Genomic DNA, 21,680 nt, shown 5'->3' on the forward strand with positions numbered 1-21,680 from the left:
TCTCTTTTATTATTATTATTATTATTATTATTATTATTATTATTATTATTATTATTATTATTTACAAATGTGTCAAAAAGTGAAGACAAATGTTATCATAAATATTTAGGCTTATAACCATTCAGATGTAATTGAATACCGGTACTTATAATATTAAGACTACATATTTTATGTTTTCTATTTCCTCTATTTATATGATGCTGATACAACACCCAAGCAAAAACATTTTAGAATTAATAACTTGATCTGGAGAGAAAATAAATAGATGGCACAAAATTTATTAAGGACACTAAACAATCCGCATATCTCTCCAAAATGAAAATTTCCATTTGTTTTCAGTAAATTCGTTAACTATATTCATTGAGAAACATTAAAAGGTGGTGCTACTTTTTATAGGTAGGTTTAATTCCATTACTTTATTTTTCAAATGCTTGTTTTCATAATAGTTTTAATTTTAGTGGGTTTCAAAACCCGTATGTGCAGTTTAAATTTGTCAAGTTCATTTCTATTTCGAGGGCGAGGGTTTAATCCCCAGTAATCCCCTCCGAGTACGGCCTTTTATGAACCCATAATCGGTAACCACTGATGCACTCGAAAGACAATCGAGCGAATGCATATCGACGGCCTCGTTCTATAATAACACGTATCTGAAAATGCTGCTCTTGTCTATTATAAGACTGGTCACGCCTCCCAGCCACATACGGATATGCAGTCCATCACAACAATGTTCGTTGTGTTCATTTTCCCATGCCCATGTGTAAAGGAAAATTAACTTTAAGTACATAATCCTGCAGGAGAGCGTAAATACGTCATACAAACAACGTTCCTCAAGTACGGCCAGGACTGAGAATCAAAGCCAGACCTTCGGGCATAGCAGCTAATTGTGTTAAAACCATTGTGTTATGGAGATGGACAATGTCTGAGTGTTAGGAACGTTACTATTGTTCATTTCTGATTTGTATTACCTTAAAATTCTTAAAGGCAATAACACAGAACTGAAAATCTTAGTCAAAGAACATTTTAACCTGAATAAGACACCCATCTCCTGTATATTCTATTTATTTATTTTTTTATTAAAGTGATTTCTGAATCTCTTTCATTTTCCCACAGTCTCAAAATTTAAATGGGGCATTTTAAAACAGACAACAGAAAATGATTTGTTTCAAGGGAAGTGAGTAGAAACACATACAAAACCCTGTCCATTCTAGGCGGAGAATGATGCAGACAATGTTTAAGAATAATATACGAAGTTTACATGTCGACTGATGGAATAGTTTAATTCCTCACGACATAGGCTCAGTTGACTTCTGGTTAGTCCTCAAATCTTATTGTGTTTATTTCTTGATATCAGCACGAACTTTTTAATAGAATGTTCAGAAAAGTTTATTTTACCGAGCAAGTGGCTGCGGGGTTTGGATCCCTTAGCTATCAGCTTGCATTCGGGAGATAGTGGGTTCGAATCCCATGGTCGGCAGCGCTGAAGATGGTTTTTCATCGTTTCCGATTTTCATACAGGACTAATGTTGTATCCTAAGCAGCTTTACATTAAAAATAACACTGATTATTTGAAAACACACGAGTAACGAAAACTTACCTGAGCACTAAAATTTCTCAACTGCAAGGTAAGGGCTTCCAGATGATTAAATAAAGCTGTTTGATTTTGTTGGAGATCTCTCGACAAGGAATGGCACTTTTGTAGAGCTTCAGGAACATCTTGGTTTCCGGCCACAACTGAAACAATTCAAATAACCATAGGTTTTAAGTCTACCCAAACTGTGGATACAGGGCACAAGAAAAAACCGTATGTAAATAATTCTAAAGAACAGCACCGTCAGTTTATTTTCAAGGACTAAAGTAACAGCCAACGCTATTAACAGAGTATATACAGTTTAATGGCATGCTCTTGAGCATAGTCAACAAGTTATTGAACGTTTGTAGAACAGTAATGTCATTATTCAAGCTGAAAGTTGCATCAGTAACATCCTATGCACTTGAGATAACATGGCCGTATCTTTCATACAAAAATCTGAAAACTTTGGACAAGAACTAAAGTAAGATACATAAAAAGAGCATTTTGCACCTCAAAGTTTTCATCAAATCGACTTTTATAACAGCTATCAGGAACATCATCCTTCACAGAAGACCGGATGACAACTTATAATCTGACACCAACCCCCGCTACCAAAAGGTTTCTGGACGAACGACTCCAGAAAACTGCAAAAATAGAATTATTTCTCGCCATGAACAATGATGAATGGAAAGCAGCCAATTTTGAGCTACGTAATCTCTACACGAGGGGAGCAAGTCACGGGTTTCATCATCGTACTTGTAAAAGAATAATAAAGATTTTCACCAGGAAATAGCGTAGCTAGGATCGACCGATTAGGAGGGGGGGGGGGGTGTATACTTATAAAATGATAAAACATAATGAATGGGCTTGTTCGTGAGTGGTGCGCGCATGCGTGAGTGAATTATGTTGATATTATTCAGATTGCAGTACCGGTACACTACACAATCGTACATTAAAATACAGAACAAGAACAAAATGATCAAGGTGAATAGTTTTACGGCGGATGTTATGAACAAATTCCAATCTAAAATCCAACATTTGAGCCTTCTTAGAAAATAGATTCAAGAGATCTGTTGGTTTTAGAATTAATGTCTCTGTTAATGTAAAAAAAAAAATCCATGTGGGGGGAGGGGCTGAGGGGTAACCCTATCACCCCCCCCCCCCCGGGCTATGCCCCTGTCATCAGGTATCCAGCGATTGTGTTTGTGAAATCTGCGGCACACATTGTTCACTATACCACCTGTTCGACTGCACACAAAGAACCCTTCCTCTTTCTCATTATATAAACATGAAACCTTATATTGACAATGAATTTCTCTATTTTTAAATTCATATGTACCCACTGTGTTTAATATTACAATTTTAATTGAAAGTTTATAATTGTATCTTAGTTGAGAACTGAGTTCAAAGAAACTGAAAGTCTTCAAATAACAAGCCCATGTTAGGAACATTACCTAAGATATCAGCTAATAACAGTTTAGTGTGGCTATTCCTAGCCTGGTGCAGCCTTTTGAGCAGACCGTCCGACAAGGGTGGGCGGTATCTGCCGTGTACAGGAAACTCGGTGTTATTGATATGGAGGATAGCACAAAGCCTCAGTCCCCGAGCCAAGTGAATTAACCACTTAAGATTATAATCCTCGATCCGGCCGGGAATCAAACCCGGGGCCCTCTGTAACGAAGAGCAAGATGCTGACCATTCATCGAAGGAACCGGACAGGATATTTTCTCACAGACATTCAATAGTGAAAACAGTCTCAGCTCTAAAATGTGATGGGTACAGCCCTGATTTTTATGCTTTAATAGATTAGAATGCAGTAAGAGCCTCCGTGGCTCAGACGGCAGCGCGTCGGCCTCTCACCACTGAATACCGTGGTTCAAATCCCGGTCACTCCATGTGAGATTTGTGCTGGACAAAGCGGAGGCTGGACAGGTTTTTCTCCGGGTACTCCGGTTTTCCCCGTCATCTTTCATTCCAGCAACACTCTCCATTCTCATTTCATAGCATCTATCAGTCATTAATAAATCACTCTGGGAGTGGCGACCCCATCGTACTAATAGCCTATATCTGCTTCATTCATTCCATCCCTGACCCGGTCAATAACTGGAAAACAGGTTGTAGGTTTTCATTTTTAATTTTCAGATTAGAATGCAAACTTACTGAAACGAGTAGCAAGTATAGTCCACCTTCGCAACGACTATGCTATGAGGTTTTTATAACCTTTAGGGGTACGGCCCATCACAACCCCCATATTTTATGTTACTGTTACTACATTATGGAAGAGCGGGTGGCCGACACTTCCTACTAACCAAATTAGTTTGCAATCTAACCTGTTACTGCATAAAAATCCGGGCATTAGTGATGAGCAATAGGAAGACAAACCACATGGATAAAGCTGCGTCGGGACAATCTGTAATCAAGAGGAATGTCTCTCTTTTCTAGTGGTTTGACGACGAACTGACACATGGAATGTTTCCGGTGACATAAGGATGGGAAAGAGTTAGGATTGGGAAGGGAGTGACCATGGCCTTAATTATTATATAGCCCCAGCATTTGCCTGTAGTTAAAATTCGAAATCACGGAACACCATCTTCAGGGCTGCCGACGGTGAGTTTTGAAGTCACCATCTCCCGAATGCAAGCTCACTGCTCTACGTGACCCGAATCGCGTAGTCGCCTCGCTCGGTCATAAGTAGAGCCCGAATTATATATAATATAAAAATGAGAAATGTGTACATAAATATGTAGCTAAAATTGACAAAATATGTAACTTAATATTTAACCTTTATTTGGTGTATTTTTGTACATAGAAAAGGAAAAAAAAAGGAAAAAGTGAAAACTGCAGAGGTTATTCAACCTCTAATTTTCATCTGGAGGCTCAATTAATAACTAAACATTTTTCCAAATTTTCTGCTGTCGTCGAATGCCGTCTGTCTGTCAGGATGTTCTTACTCGTGTGTATATATATACAGAGAGACCTTTCAACTTCACATGAAGTCACTGGCGCGTGTTTCAAATTGCCCGGCAAAGAAATATTTAATTGTAGACTTGTTCAAGCAAGGAAGGTCTTTATTACGAGAAAAGAAATTTGATCTCATCAAACACAAACATGCTTATTAGAAAAATGTTTCTGAAGACTTTTGTATGGAGCGTAGTCCTTTATGAAAGTGAATCATGGGCAATAATCGAAGAAGAACGAGAGAGAGAGAGAGAGAGAGAGAGAGAGAGAGAGAGGGGGGGGGGAGAAAGGGCGCTTTGACATATGACATTAAACCGAGTACTGGCGAAGGGTTCACAAAATAAATCTGAGAGGAGAACAATGTGACAAAGTTTGTGCAAGGGAAGATTGATAGACACAACTTGAGACACCCAAGACTTGCACCGTCAACATAACTAAGGGATACGGAATACATCACTTTAAATTATTAAATTATTTTTAGATGTTAGAGACGTACAGGGCTTTTTAAACTATTTTCAAGTGTTAAATTAAAAAACGTAAATCCACAATTATAAAGATGTTCTATACAAATTGCAATAAGGTTTCATGCACAAAAAAGTGAAAAACTATTTGTGTTTACTTTCAAATGCGCTACAATCCTTCAACATATTTAAAATATGTAATATTTATCAAAATATTTATTATGCATCGAAATATGTAAAAATATGTAATTACATATAACCCGGGCTCTAGTCATAAGAAAAGAAGGTATGAAAAGCAGGAGAGTAGAAAATAAGATATAACAAGGTCCCCAATCAACTTTATAGATCACCTGACATTAGTACTCCAATCGAAATACAAAGCTCTATACAAAGATAGAGTGGACAGGGCAGACCGTGAGTAATGACCACCTTCTGAAGATAATGAAATGCAAGTCAAAAAGAAAACTATTAATTAGAAAATGTAAACTTTTTTATTTTGCTAGCTGCTTTACGTCGCGCCGACACAGATAGGTCTTATGGCGACGATGGGACAGGGAAGGGCTGGGAGTAGGAAGGAAGCGGCCGTGGCCTTAATTAAGGTACAGCCCCAGCATTTGCCTGGTGTGAAAATGGGAAACCACGGAAAACCATTTTCAGGGCTGCCGACAGTGGGATTCGAACCTACTATCTCCCGAATACTGGATACTGGCCGCACTTAAGCGACTGCAGCTATCGAGCTCGGTAAAATGTAAACTACGAACGATCAATGGAAATCTAGTGGCTGTGAAAAAAAGCTAGGAGTATTTAACTGAAGCACAATTACCAAAGATGGAGAAGGGCGGAGAAAGATTCTTCACCAAGCTGCGGCTCAAACGGGGCTACAGATTGACAAAATGATTATTACGTAACACGCCAGAGTTCTATCCGCAGAAAGCATCAAACTGTATAGCACACTGAAGAAGTCGCTCACGCACTGTACAACTGGAAACTGCAAATACTATGCATATCTAGGTAATGAGACAAAATTGACTAACAACTTGTCAGTTATTGATAAATGGAGATTACCACCAAATGCCACTAAAACAACAACAGCTATTACTTTTCATTTCAAAAGTAAATTGGCCAAGAAAGAACTCAATATACTTTGAGAACTGATTACTTTCTCACACCATTATTACTTTTTAATTACAACTGGCTTTATGTCGTACCGACCGTATGGATAGGTCTTACGGCGACAATGGGATAGGACAGGGCTAGGAGTGTGAAGGAAGCGGTCGTGGCCTTAAGTAAGGTACAGCTCCTGTATTTGCCTGGTGTGAAGATGGGAAATCATGGAAAACGATCTTCAGGGCTACCGACAGTGGTATTCGAACCCACTATCTCCCGAATGCAAGCTCACAGCTGCGCGCCCCTAACCGCACATCTAACTCTCTCGGTGTGTCGAAATTTACACTGCACGTTAAAATGAGGGCATGTTCTTAGTTATTGAGACGAATGGAATTACCCCAACTCAGTTTGAGGTAAACAGACTCACCACGAAGCTATTTTCGTCGAGGTGAGCTACAGTGATTGGCCTTCTAAAGTTGTTAAAATATCTTAGAGAACCAAGCCGACTTCACTACCGTCACAGGAGATCTGGTTTCTACTTTTAGGACGGTTTTAATTACTAACATTCGCTACAAGCTGCCCTAAACACTGCTTCTCACTTCCCTAACATAATAAAAGTGCGCAAATTTACTGGCAAAATGTGTAATGGAAATGAAATGGCTTTTAGTGCCGGGAGTGTCCGAGGACAAGTTCGAGTCGTCAGGTGCAGGTCCTTTTCTTGATTTGACTCACGTAGGCGATCTGCGCATCGTGATGAGGATGAAATGATGAAGATGACGACGACACATATGACCAACCCCCGAGCCGGCGGAATTAACCAATGATGGTTAAAATTCCCGACCCAGCCGCGAATCGAACGCGGGACCCCTGTGACCAAAGGCCATCACGCTAACCATTTAGCCATGGAGCCGGACTGTGTAATAGACAAAGATGCCTATTAAGGGTTAGACAAGAAACGTTTTATTATTACGAAAGAGCAAAGCACAGGACGAGCTGTGTAAGTTTGGCACTGCTTTTTTCCGTACACGCGGAGGGTTGAGCGCTAGCTTTTTGACTAGCGGATTCGATCCCGGCTCAAATACGTCAACTTCGTGTCGGTAGATTTCCTGGCACGTAAAAGAACTCCTGCCAGGCAGAATTCCGACACCTCAGCGTCTCCGAAGACCGTAAAAGTGATTAGTGGGACGTAAAACTAATGGCATAATTATCTTCCGTACAAGGGTCCGCTCAGTTTTTGGCCAGGAAGAGTAAAACCATGACGGCGCTGTTCAAGTACGACGAAGAAGATAATTATTATGTTTCTCTTCGTATCTTCTTTCACTCGCGTCGTGTGCTTTTCTTCAAGGTTCCTTAGCCTTTCTTCTAAATCCAGGACTTTCTCCCTCATTTCATCTATCTCGTCTTAAGAAAACGTCCCAATATTGCAGTAGGGTCTACATGGAATTTGAAAATGAATATGAAAACAAAAGTAATGGTTTGTGAAAGAGGAAATAAATTAAAGAGAAACGAAAGGCGCTGGTGGTTAGAAGGTGTACAATTAGAAGTTGTAAATAAATTAGAATATCTAGGAATCATAATATCATCGTATGGGATGTGGAAGGAACAAATAAGACGTACCAAATTGAAAGGATTGGCCGCCCTATCACGTACAAGGTCTTTGGAGAGGAAGATGCCAAAGAATGATCTACGCAACCTGGGCGTCTACAGCGCCTCCAGACTATTCGCCGGCCCCGAACCAGTCCAAGAAGTACTATCGTTTATCTCCGAGGAAGACGACTACCAGTACATCCTAAACAGCAGAGTGAACATTCGTGGCCGTCACTATAGGACCGAGCCTACGCCGCCGCACATCTAGGCCCAGCTACCAGACAGCGCAGCAGCCCCGCCCCCGGCCCCGCCGAAGCCATCACCGCAGCAGATTCGAGTTCTCTCCTCACCACCACCACTTATTCTTATTCTTATTCTTCTTCTGTCTTTACCCCCACTACTACAATTATGACCCCCCCCCCAATCATGTCCCACCCTTCCCCTCTCATGACGTTTCCCCTCACCGCACCCCAACTAAGTCCTCAGAATACGCTCCAGCCTCCTGCCGAGGAAACTATCACCTCTACTCCAGCCAATCCAGCAAGCCTAACATCTCCACCGCCGCCCGATCACAACAGTACCTACAGCTGCGTCGTGAGAGGAGTTAACCCCAGAATTCCAACTGAGGCCATAACTCACGAATTCCGCCAGGCAGGAGGAAAGCATTTCGGATCCGCAATGACCCACCTCTCTAGTAAGACTACAACTCCCAACATTCGAAGACACTCAACGCCTCGTCAACCAAGGAATCCATCTCTACGGCCGTCACCACCAAATCGTCCGACTCGTTGGCTGAACGGTCAGCGTACTGCCCTTCGGTTCAGAGGGTCCCGGGTTCGATTCCCGGCCGGGTCGGCGATTTTAACCTTAATTGGTTAATTCCAATGGCACGGGGGCTGGGGGTATGTGTTGTCTTCATCATCATTTCATCCCCATCATGACGCGCAGGTCGCCTACGGGAGTCAAATAGAAAGACCTGCACCTGGCGAGCCGAACCCGTCCTGGGATATCCCGGCACTAAAAGCCATACATTTTATTACCACCAAATCGAACAATCTCGCTCTCCTCGCCAACCTGCCAACCACCCTAACACCTCTCGTAGCCGTCCCCGGCCTGCCCCCTTCCCCAACCACCTAGTCCACATATCCGTCCCTATCCACCCCCGCCAAGTTACCCCTTATCCCCACCACCTTCATCTGACCTCCGCCTTCTACTCATACCCCTCGCAAATTTATCTTCCTTCTATCATATCATTGCAATGCACCTACATCCCGCCACCCATGTATAAACCTAAAGTAGCAAATAATCTAATGTATAAAACCTACTGTATAAAATGTAAACTAAGCTAGCAAATAAGAAACAATGTATTAATGCAAAATATCAATAAAACACTACATAGCCAAGAAGTCGAGACCCCCTAAAATATCCATCACTGAATCAAACCTCCATCCCCCTCTCCCAACTTCACCAAATCACCAAACCCCGCCGCATCTCCTGGTAGAGAGAGAAGGCGTTACCTTTTAGGTGGCCCGCCCCTCCCCTTCGGGGAGGGGAATGAAACCCTTTCCTAGGTCCTAGGTAAATATGGAATACAAGCTGCACAAAAAATATTTTAAATGCTCTTGTGATATGGTGCAGAAATATGGGGTATCGAAGTAGACAAAAAAGAATTAGATGCAATAAGTAACAAATTCTGTAAAATAATAATGGGACTCCCAGAATGCACAGCAAATAGTGGAGCTAGAAGACTATGTGAAGATATCAGCATCCAAGCAGATGTAAGCAGGAAAGTAGTAAATCAAGGTTCTTAAAATGACCGTGAAGGCGCTTTTGTGTCTGAAAAGGTTTGACATAATATGTAGTATCTGCCGGAAAGTGAGTATTTACAATTATTTAAATTAGGTACTTCTGCTGTGAAGTAGAAGTGCGTGTTATTCGTTAAGTTTGCCGCGAGGTGAGCTGTTATATTGCAAGTTTGATAATGATCATTATTGCTTTAAGTTAAGCGTATAAATAAGCTAAAGAAAGATACATGTTGCCCTAGACAATATAGCATTACTAGCGTCCAGGACAAAACTATTTAGTATAGTTACACAAATATAAGAGGAAAATGTAAAAATGTAATAATCCGGAACTAGGGGATCGGAGTACTCCTATTCATTCATTCATATAAGTAGGCAACCATCACCTTGCACTTAGTGAGTCTTTGCCTGGCTTAAAAATTATATCCGCAAATAGACTGTAGTATTAGTCCTCTGCAGATGTTTCAAGGTGTAGTCATTGCTTTAAAAACTGTTATTTTTTAAACATAACCGTGTTTTTGATGTAAGTCTTGTCCATAACTGAGAAATAATTCTTTATGAAACAATAAAAACACTGTTACCAGTCATTTTGAAATTTTATAAATTTACTTCACAACGCGTTTCGGAGGTTGTGCTCCATCTTTAGATGGTGAAGCGGTGACATACATTGTAATTCTATATATGGCTACCAAGGAATAGTATAATATTACATTTAAGAGTAGGAGCTACGTACATTGTAAATGTACTAAAGCTTGGCGGGCCAATAACAAGTATGTGACGTTTCAGAAATATACAGTTGTTTCCAAAGCTGCGGTTCTTTTTAAATATTCATTTTCTATTTTTATCATTGAAAATGTGCTGTGGATCTATAAATTGATGCCTATGAATTTTAGTATTTCTAAAATAATTTCTTATCATGTTATACATACATCCGAAAGGAATAAAAGTGTAACTTTTAGAAAAACTAGAATATACAGGGTGTAGGGGGTAGCGTACCTGCCTCTTACCCGGAGGCCCCGGGTTCGATTCCCGGCCAGGTCAAGGATTTTTACCTGGACCTGAGGGCTGGTTCGAGGTCCACTCAGCCTACGTGATTAGAATTGAGGAGCTATCTGACGGTTAGATAGCGGCCCCGGTCTAGAAAACCAAGAATAACGGCCGAGAGGATTCGTCGTGCTGACCACACGACACCTCGTAATCTGCAGGCCTTCGGGCTGAGCAGCGGTCGCTTGGTAGGCCAAGGCCCTTCACGGGCTGTAGTGCCATGGGGTTTGGTTTGGTTTGGTTTAGAATATACAGGCATCAGTTAATAGATCCACAACACAGGCTCAACGATAAAACAGAAAATGAATATTTAAAAGCAATCTTTGCTTCATAAAGGATTATTTTGTTACCGATGGGTCCAGTTCTCTTGTTCGATCTATTCACTGATTTAGGCCCATGTTTCCTTTAACTGAGTCATGCCGGTCAGTAGCCTCGCTTGGTAATCAGCGATACTTAAGTGTTTATAATGGACAGTGTACTTTGATATACTAGGCCAAGGACTGGGGAGACCAAGTGAAAAAAGGTTGCTTTCACCATCTGCTTGATTAAAAAAAACCGGTTTGGTTCGAACACGCCTCTCTCTTCAGTTCTTGATAGAGCGGCTAGAGCTAATTTAATTTTGTATGGCTATTTCTAGGCAGACCCTCCGATGAGGGTGGGTGGCATCTGCCATGTGTAGGTAAATACGTGTTGTTGTGATGGAGGATAGTGTTATGTTGGGGAGAGCACAAACACACAGCTCTCGGGTCACTGGAATGAACCAATGAAGGTTAAAATCCCCCGACACGGTCGGGAATCGAACCCGGGACCATCTGATCCGAAGGCCAGTACGCTGACCATTCAGCCAACGAGTTGGACAGCGACTAGAGCTTATACGCGGCGACAGTTACAGTCAATTACCAGAACTTATTTTCACCTTTTGAAGAATCCTAAAAGTAGCCTAATAGTATTCATGGGTTTTAAATAAATGGGTATATACTGATGCTACTGGGAAGTACTACTGATGATGGGGTTTAAATTGAGGTCTGCTGATATTTACATATGTTGTTTATCGTATCGTCCAGAACGCATCATCGTTCACGAATGATGTCGCAAGCCATAATTTACAGCATCGCCGGTCTTATGTTACGAGATAAGGTAGCAGCTCACAGCCACACCCATGGACGGGAGCCCAACTGACGCAAGAAGGTGATAGAGAAAGTGCAGCAGACGTTATATGGGATGCAGAGAACATGAAACTAGGTTATGTGTCCTCTGGAAACTCCTTTTACGATTCCCACGAGTTACGTCACGCTTACTTTCTGATCTAGTATGTAGCTACTAAAAGACAGTCTTTATAGCTTAGGCTACAGGACATTAACTCCCTTTAATTACCCCAGTAAGTGTAACATCTATTCTAAAATGTGTAGTGACAGTATTTAACTTAAAATCTCCAAAGTAACTAGTTCAGTGACATTTCTACATATCCAAGTAATATTCTACTCTTCAAGGCTTATTTTTTTTAAATAACAATATTATTATCGCTGTGTTCAACGTGCCTGGAGCTACTATCGGCCTCAACAGACCACAGAGAGCAGTAATTTCTGTTTAAGGCACTGGTTTTCAACCTTTGTGGGCCTTCGCCCCCCTTTTCATCCGTGAATTATTTCACGCCCCCACTCTCCAACTAATGAATTACTGATGTACAGAAGTTCTACTTTTCTGTTAGGGTTAATATCTCAAACATATTTTAAAATTATTTTATTTTTACAGTATTCAGTGCTTAATACATAATATTGCATGTTTCAAGGTAATAATTATAATGCAATCACTTTACAAAGAAAATCATGAATGACACAAATAATAAAACAAGAGAATTAAAAAATGACAGTAGTCCTATATACTACGGAGGATTCTACACTCAGTGCAATTAGCATTTCAAACCACAATATTTGATTTTATTTCGTAAGAACAGAATTAATGATTAATGAGAGGGCTGACACTGTTTTTTATTTCACAAGTTTTGTAATGTTCCCACTGTGATAGTACACACCTCAGATCACATTCAACATCCAGATGTTCTTGTTTATTTATTACATTTCTTACACACGTAGAAGAAGTGTGTGTAAAATTACGAAAAAAAGCAATAATTTTGACTATACTTCATGATAAAAATTCTTGTATTTTTTTTACACGTTTCATTACACAATTCATAAACACGAATTCCGTACCACAACGTTACTATAAAGTGCAATAATTTTAGGAAAAATTTTTTGTCTACGCAAAGAAAACTTTTTGTAGAATTTTTTTTCTGGCCACATCTTTCTACTCTCTAGCAAATTCGTGTGTGTTTTTCATTGGTCACCACGCCCCCCTCCTGAAATTCTCCAACACCTCCCCCCTCTGGGGGGGGGGGGGAAGACGCGCCGCCAGGTTGAGAACCGTTGGTTTAAGGTATAGGTGGCCAACGAGAGAAACCCGCTCCTTGAGCTAACGGCAAGAGCGCGGAGAGAACCGAGGGCAGCTGACTTCTAATAGTTTGTGCTGTAAAGACTAAGTGGCGACATGCGAGGTCAAGGTGCAGGCAAAGCCACAGTAATGTACATGTATGCACAGAAATGGTGTCTCGATATAAACAAATCATGGTGGCCCCCCACCTCCTCGCTTAACGCATTGCTGCAGCTAGACAGCGCCCTACAAGACTTCGTTATGATTTAAATGGGTACAGTGGCGGATATATAGCAATACACACACTGTGCCTTCAGCACTACCCGTTCACTCCCTTCCCCTCATTTTCGGTACTGGAGTAGCCTTCAACACTACCCCTTCACTCCTTCCCCTCGTTTTCAGTGCTGGAGCGGGGCAGTGCTGATTCTTTATGTCGAGACACCATTTCTGTGCATGCGTGTACCTGCTTATACAATACAATCGTTAAGTTCGTTTGTTGTTCATTGTTTATGCTGCATTCCTAAACCAGATTTTATGATGGCCTACAGTATTTCTAAGAGTACAGGTTACGGGAGTATTTAGTTATCACATGTAAAAATAATTAATTTGTATTTCTACGTATAACCTAATGAAATGAATGTAACTAAATGTATTTACATAGCACAAGGCATTTGTATACAAAATAAGATTTTGTTTCCTCACCATAATCTGATACACTGAATAGACCGAGATATTTGGCACAATAAGCCTGTTAAAAGTTTAAATCTGTTTAGATACGCGCCTCTTCACTAGCTGTAACTGAGAGCCGTGCAAGCAGCTGCTAGGCTGTACTCTGCTCCTTTATCTGCCTTAGATGCAGCGCTGCTCAATGAGCCGCATTGTGCCCGCTTTTGGTTTAAGGTATCAGTAAAGGTGTAACTGTCCCTCAGTATAGCAACCCATCCGAGCCATTTATCTCCTGTTCACCAAAGAAGAAAGCAGAAATACCCTTCCTGTGTAATATGCCTTTCATTTGAAGTTTTTTCATATCTTCTGTTCCCAGTTCCTGGATTAAAAGACACCGATATGCCATCTTACACACGGTTTCTGGAAGCTAGTGGTTTAACGTCGCACCAACACGTCGAAAGTTTTCGGCAGCGCAAGGACAGGAAAGGCTAGTATTGGAAAGGTAGTGGCCACGGCCTTAATTAAGGTACGGTGCCATCATTTGCCTGGTGTGAAAACAGGAAACCACGTCAGGGCTGCCGACAGTGGGACTCGAACTCGCCATCTCTCGAATACAAGTTCACAGCTACGCGACCCTAAATGTAGGCCAACCTCGCTCGTTACAATATTTCTATGCTTGCTGTATGTTTATACTATTCTGCGATAGTCTTACAAGAAATCTGTTATTCTTAGAGTTTCATGACGGACGACGATGAACGGTGTTTCAAAGGCCCAAATATCGAGGTCATCGACTCCTGCAAAGAGTTTGAGCACTGAATTAGTAGCCTAGAGTATAGAGACCAGTGGAAGGAAGATAATTCCTTGAAGAAGAGTACAGGGTAGTGATGTAGACATAGCTTCAAATTAGCGATAAAACAAGAAAAAACTGCTTTCCTACGAGGAGGTAAATTGCTGAAAATAAAACTCGTATTTTCTATTTCCCTAAGTCTGTAATGGTTTTTCGTGGTTTCCCATTTTCACACAAAGCAAATGCTGGGGTTGTACCTTAATTAAGGCCACGACCGCTTCGTTCCCACTCCTAGCCCTTTCCTGTCCCATCGACGCCATAAGACCTTACTTTATCGGTGCTACGTAAAGCAGCTTACAAAAAAAACCATACGTCATATTTTGAAGCCCAAAATAAAAAACCCACACATACACACCAAATTAATAATGACGTATTTGTTGGACGTAATAGGGTATGTATTTACATAATGGGAGCACCCGAAGGGTCGATATGATAGAAATCAAGAATACAACAGCTTTCATTATTGATCCTACCGTTCGGTTCAACACCAGTCAGCCATGTGAAGTCAATGAAGAGAAGATGATATACGAACCTACCATCCCCGTCCATCGCCAGGAGTAGGGTATTACAAACATTGAAGTTATCGGATTGTTAATCGGAGCAAGAGGAACTATACCGAAGAGGTTTCTCACCTTCTTCCAAGGTTTCAATACAAATTTGTCTCTGATCCAGACTGTAGTCTGGCAGACTTGAAAAGATCACTGTCCTTACTCCGAAATCATTTCTATTTATAGTACTACCAGTTATACCCCAAAAATATCTGATGCGATTCTATAATAGCAAGCTCTACTCTATTAAGTTATCGTAAAAATTATTTCAGTGAACTCAATATACTTCACTTCTGGCAGCCTCCTTTCTGGGGAAAGCGTTCATTGTTCTTGCGAATTAGTAAATGTTATATAACACTCTAACTTCCATTTTTCGATCAAAGAAAGAATTCTGTGTTTTCCAGCTGCACAACGCGAGCGAAACGGCTTACGTCTGCACAATACGTCGTGCACTACTGGCAGTAATGCAGGCCTGATCCTAACAACGTTGCACGCTGCGAACAAGGCCATCAATCACATTTTCGGGCATGAACTCTCATTCTTCCTGTCACTGTCGAATCCAAGGGAGGTGCCGGGCGGGGTTCCCTACACCATATTCCGGGTCAATGATTTATTCCTGCCAATATCCAGTAATACCTTTTAGTCAACTACTTTTTTTAAAAAAAATTTCCACAAGTACTGTCACGCTGATATTTCTGATTTAAAATGTATCAACCGTAAGGGAAAATTTTACAATATTAGTACAACAATAGGCGCGTATGTCATTTGCATTCCCCTTCCCGATTAAGCTTGATATAGCACCCCCCCCCCCCCCCCCACACACACCCCGAAGAAAGTGGCTGGATTCAACACAGCTTCCTGTAGAGCAGCCCATAACTCCTGAAGCATTCCGGAACAACCGAACATGGGGTGGCAGGGTCTAATCACGATACCTTATAACAGTTAAACCTCAACAGTTTACTCACCGGTTTACCAGTAGGCCTACGGAGAGATAATCATGCGGTTATTATTACGCCTCCCCATTAGTATTATGGATCAACATCCATACTGGTTTCTTTTCACTATTTTGGAGGCCCGAAATTGTGTTTCCGGTTATCTCGAGATAATCCTTCGCGAATCAGTCCTGAGATGGAGCCTGGACTCGTCTGCAAAGTGAACATCAGTCCACCGTTCATCTGTCCAGGTGACATCTCCCGTCTAGACGTGTTCTTCTGTGAAAACGCGTCTGAGGCACACATACACAGTAGGTTTCCGACAAAAACAGGCATCTGTGACTAAGCCTTCCGTACACAGTTTGCATAGATAAAACTGTGCTGTGAGATCCCATACCAACTGTCGTGCAGTACGACAGTGATACCGTCTTGTCCTTATGGTCAGATAACGGTTATCTCCTTTTGATGTCGCTTTTGGTTGTCCTTGCCCTCATGTGCAGGTTACAGTTGCGGACTCTACAAACTGCAACCACGTCCGAAAAACAACACAACGATGCACATAAACAACTTGAGACTGTTCAGATTCCATTCTTCCTATCGTCTTCCACCGCAGGGAGTCTTCTCTGTGCCATAGCGGAATGTTAACACTGTGCTTGGTGATGTTGCACTGACAGAAGCAGCAGTCAATCCTGTAGTAAGGACATGGACAGCTTTTGTTATGGTTGTTTTTTTTGCTAGGGGCTTTACGTCGCACCGACACAGATAGGTCTTATGGCGACGATGGGATAGGAAAGGCCTAGGAGTTGGAAGGAAGCGGCCGTGGCCTTAATTAAGGTACAGCCCCAGCATTTGCCTGGTGTGAAAATGGGAAACCACGGAAAACCATCTTCAGTGTTATGGTTGTAAGGTGACGAAAATGCTATCTTATGTTTAGAATAGGACTGTACGATCATGGGCTTACATTGTATGGGCAGATGTTTACACTTGGTATGATTATAATATAGTGAAATGGACTCAGGTTCTTGAAGACATCGCGTAGACTGATGCTGTAAGTTTTGCCACCAGTGAAGATGTACGTAGTTTGGTGTTTACAAAATAATATCAAACACGTATGGTCGGGCCCAGTTTTCTTAGCTAATTAATGATAATAGTACACAAAACCCGATAATTAGACATTGACAACGCAACCTACGCAACACTGATGCAACACACACGCATCTTTTCAGGTAATTAAAAAAATCGATCGTGATAATTCCTTCCTTCCTTTATTATCACGACACATGCGAATTCATAAAAGTGCATATTCTGATATGCAATTTCCATCAATTAAAACTATTTTACCTTAACTATTTTGGAGTAATTGATTTTATAGAATAGCGTGCTAAGCTACGTGCATTATAACTGAAACCAATAGCTTCATGACAGTAATTTATGTCCCTTCATCTCGCGTTGTAGATTTATAACAACTATGAGATTTCGTAATAAGGAAGAGTTGGGACTAAAGGAGAATGTTCCCGGTTCTACAGATGAGGTGAACGCAATTTCGCCACAATGGTTTCCACTCAATGGTAATTTGCGCTCAAGATAAGGACAAAAAGGTTCGCTTCGAAAGTTGGAGGTCTTTCTCAAGGAATTACTTGGCTATCATTCTCCAATTTAGAACAAGTGAACGATGATGTTTCATGTTGTTGAAAATTGTATCGTCAAAGTATATCGTAGTGTATGTCAGATGATGATGATCGAGAAGTTATGCATTTCTACCACTTTACAGACGATACCAAATTTCAGATACAGTTGTGTAATAGAGGATGCGGTAAGGTATGAAATGGCTTACTGAAAAATTATTTTGAAAAAGTTGCTTGTAAACACATGCTACTCATTCTTTTGCATTATGCATACATCGCTCAAATGCTTGTCCGCTGCTTAATTACTTGCTTATTAGTCGACCATGTTTTACTTTCACACCGTGTGTTACCGTGACCACCGAGACAATGGACTCTTACAAACAGCATTTGAATTTCAAATTCTAGCATCGGTAATTATAGCTTCTTTTTTTTTTTTTAGTACGTGAACAAGAAATATCCATGTACCCTTACGTGTGTTGTACTATGCCAGGGATTTTAAACGTTTCGTGAACAGCAAACCGGGTATGCAGTACGGTAGCAACAAACGCAAGACATTGATTGTTGCTGCTTTAATACAGTATCTGTAGATACCTGCATATGAAAAAAATATAGTTAAAGGCGAGGATATGTGACTGTATTATTGAAAAGTAATAATAATAATAATAATACGGAGAAGAAGAAGAAAAGGAGAAGAAGAGCAGCCTGTACAGAGGGAATTCGATAAGGAAATCTCATGACCTGTACCAACACTAAGAGAAAATCTCAGACACATTGAGGAAAAGACGTTTGAAATTTTGTGGACATATTCTCAGAATGAGTAATCAGAGATTGACCAATATAATTTTCAACCTTGCCCTATCAATGAGAGTAAAAAAACAACTGGCAGCTCGAAGTTAGAGAAAAGATCTTCTGGAAATAAACATCACAGATGACATTGTGTTAGACAGATCTAAGTTCAGAAAATTAGTCGACAATCACCGCTTTCAACATCATCCAAGCACTAACACCAACAAACCCTGGTCAGAAGATCGCAAGAAAAGACACAGCGAGAAGATGAAGAGATTTGGAGAGAAGAAAAAGGCAACGACATCAGCTAAATAAGTTCAATCGCGTTCTTTAGTTGGGCATAACGAAGAAAGAAAGAAAGAAAGAAAGAAAGAAAGGCAGAAGAGGAAGAATGAAACCAACAAATTATCGAACCGGACGTGAAAAAGGACCTACAGGAGACAGGAATCACTTATGAAGATATAAAAGAATGAAATTCACCTGGAAGGGAACTAAAAGACCACCAGTGTTTTCAAGAAAGGCCAAAGTTGAAGATGGGAAAGACGAGGACGGAGGAAAGAAAATAATACCGGCAACGAATGCAGGAGCACTGGGCAAAGATCAAAGCCGAGAGAAGACAGCTGAAATAACGTGGCCCTTAGTAGGCCGAAACGAAAAAGGAATATATATATAATAAAACATTGGTTTTACATTCCACTAACTCCTCTTATGGTGATCAGAGAAGTGGAGGTTACGGAATTTTGTTCCGAAGCAGTCTGAGTTACTCAACACGGTGGAGAGAAAACAATTATTTGTGCCTAGGTGCCAGAATAATAATTTGGAATTTTCAGTCTCATTTGGGGGAAGGGTGAAGTTTCCTAATTTCCAGATCCGCAGGATGAGATAAGCCACTCAGTACAGGCACGCAGATACCCTAATAATTGTACAAAATCCAATTAATATCCACTTTGTCGCAAGTCTCAAGGTCGGGTTCGGGCGTTGTTATATCGGTTCATAAACCATGTGAATGTGTGTTGGTAAAACCTGTCTGATCGAGAGTGTTGAAACGAATTCCAGTCAGTCCAACACAATAATAATTAAGAAATATTACAACAAGAGAGCTGATAAGTTCTTATCTTTTAACGTTCTGTGTATATTATAAATTGTGTTCACTCGACTGGAAATTTTGTTCACATTCTCGCCGTTAACAAGTTGACACTGTAAATTATGGCTCATAACCAACAATGTCTGATATCTGTTACTGTCCTTTCTAAATGTGTGTGAATCTACTTGGGTCTGTATACAGAGTGTTTCTAAATTCCCATTACAGACTTTGAGGGCTTGCAGTGGGGACCAAGACGGTTAAATTTATCATAGGAACTTGTGTCCGGAAACGTACCGTCTTCCCGCTATCCGCAAAAAAACCACCACAGCACACGCTCACAGCCCCCCACCCCCCATTCTCAGCGCTCTGTCCGACTCCTGTTGCTTGTCGTCTGGGTCCAATTACAGGTGGGGGCTCGATGCGACGACCACCGACGTCAACACAGATACGGTACCTCTGTACCATGTTCTCATACACACGATCACCAATCCCTGATCCTCCAACATCCGCCGCAGCCATAAATTGCGCCATTAGATCTTCCTCGGATTCCACAGATATCTCGTAAATCAAGTTTTCATGTGACCCCACAGATAGTAGTCTAGCGGTGTCAAGCCGGGTGAACGTGCAGGCCAAGTAATCGGGCCACCACCACCTATCCACCATTGTGCAAATTTTTGGTGCAGATGAATTTATTGTACGTACAACTTACTGCTATGTACGTAGTAAAGATTATTTCTGTACACATGGAATGTCAGCAAACCTGTAGGGGTATGAGACATCACGTGATCGTTCAATGACGTACGTACTCTAGTCAGTGACGCGTACAATGCAGGAGATTTGAACATGTGCTGTGGTGGGTTTTTTTACGGGTAGCGGGAAGACGGTACGTTTCCGGACACAAGTTCCTATGCTAAATTTAACCGTCTTGGTCCCCACTGCAAGCCCTCAAAGTCTGTAATGGGAATTTAGAAACACTCTGTATACTTAGAACTACTGCTAAAAATTGATGAAAAATGAGTTTCCATTTATTCAATTTGAAGAGCCTTACTACCAAGGGTGCTGTTCGTTTGTGGCATCGTGATTGATACCCACTTCTTACAAGCTATTACTTTACTAGCCTGCCTGTTTTACGTCGCACCGGCATAGAGATGGCAGCGGTGAGAAAGGAATGGAAAAGAGCCTGATCCAGAGTGAAAATGGGAAACCATAAGAAACAATCTTCAGGGCTGCTGAGAGTGGGGTTCAAACTCACTATCTCCCGAATGCAAATTAACAGCAACAATGTCTGAACCGCGTAGCCAGCCCGCTCTTCTGACAAACAGTAATCTTCTGCGAGGTTACGACTTTTAAGTTTTTTACTCGCTCGTCGTTTGCACCGGAGTTACAACTGTTCAGAAGACGGAGAGAGAAAAGTATCATAGTGAAAGTTCGGATAGAGGAGGAAGGTGAATGGCTGGTTTTATAGTACTGGGAAGGGGGGGGGGGGAGGGGGTTATTGCAATAATGTCGAGTAGCAGTAAACGATAAAATACGGTACGTCCTTTGACTGGTAGACTATCTGTCAGTGTAACGAGCAAATTCTACCCCTTACAGTGTGTGTGAAGGGGGTGACCGGTATCTTGAAAGTGATTCTCCCGGTTAGTGATTGAGTGTGGGACTGACAATTTTATTGTACTCCCTAATAATAATATAATAATAACAATAATAATAATACGGCGGATTCCTTCCCACTCCAAGCCCTTTCCTGTCCCATCGTCGCCATAAGACCTATCTGTGTCGGTGCGACGTAAAACAAAATTGTAAAAACAAAAAATAGAATATCAAAATCCCTTCGCGGGTGAATTAAAATGGGCATTGCGAGGCGGTGTTGCTAAATCTGCGCTTGGCTAAGTTTCTAGAAAAGAGAACTCGGAGAATTAGAGTAGGTGAAGCTTTACCTGTCCCTGTAATAATTAAGAGGGGAATTCCTCAAGGCAGTATTATTAGACATTTATGTTTTCTTGTATATATCAATGATATGTGTAAAGAAGTGGAATCAGAGATAAGGCTTTTTGCAGATGATGCTATTCTGTACAGAGTAATAAGTTACAATATTGTGAGCAACTGCAAAATGACCTCGATAATGTTGTGAGATGGACAGTAGGCAATGGTATGATGATAAACGGGGTTAAAAGTCAGGTTGTGAGTTTCACAAATAGGAAAAGTACTCTCAGTTTGAATTACTGCGTTGATGGGT

General features: G+C 41.1%; 1 protein-coding gene across 5 annotated transcripts in view; it reads right to left on the bottom strand.

Moving 5' to 3' along the window:
• LOC136873833 (EF-hand calcium-binding domain-containing protein 14) overlaps nt 1-21,680 on the bottom strand; it is a 296,070-nt gene that overhangs the window by 39,898 nt on the left and 234,492 nt on the right. For all 5 annotated transcript variants that reach the window (XM_067147100.2, XM_068227581.1, XM_067147098.2 and 2 more), the window contains exon 3: nt 1,595-1,731. In XM_067147100.2, coding sequence (XP_067003201.1) covers nt 1,595-1,731 — 137 coding nt within the window. The remainder of the gene's footprint in view (nt 1-1,594; nt 1,732-21,680) is intronic.

Source organism: Anabrus simplex, chromosome 5, assembly GCF_040414725.1.
Source record: "Anabrus simplex isolate iqAnaSimp1 chromosome 5, ASM4041472v1, whole genome shotgun sequence".
Classification (NCBI taxonomy): Eukaryota; Metazoa; Arthropoda; class Insecta; order Orthoptera; family Tettigoniidae; genus Anabrus; species Anabrus simplex.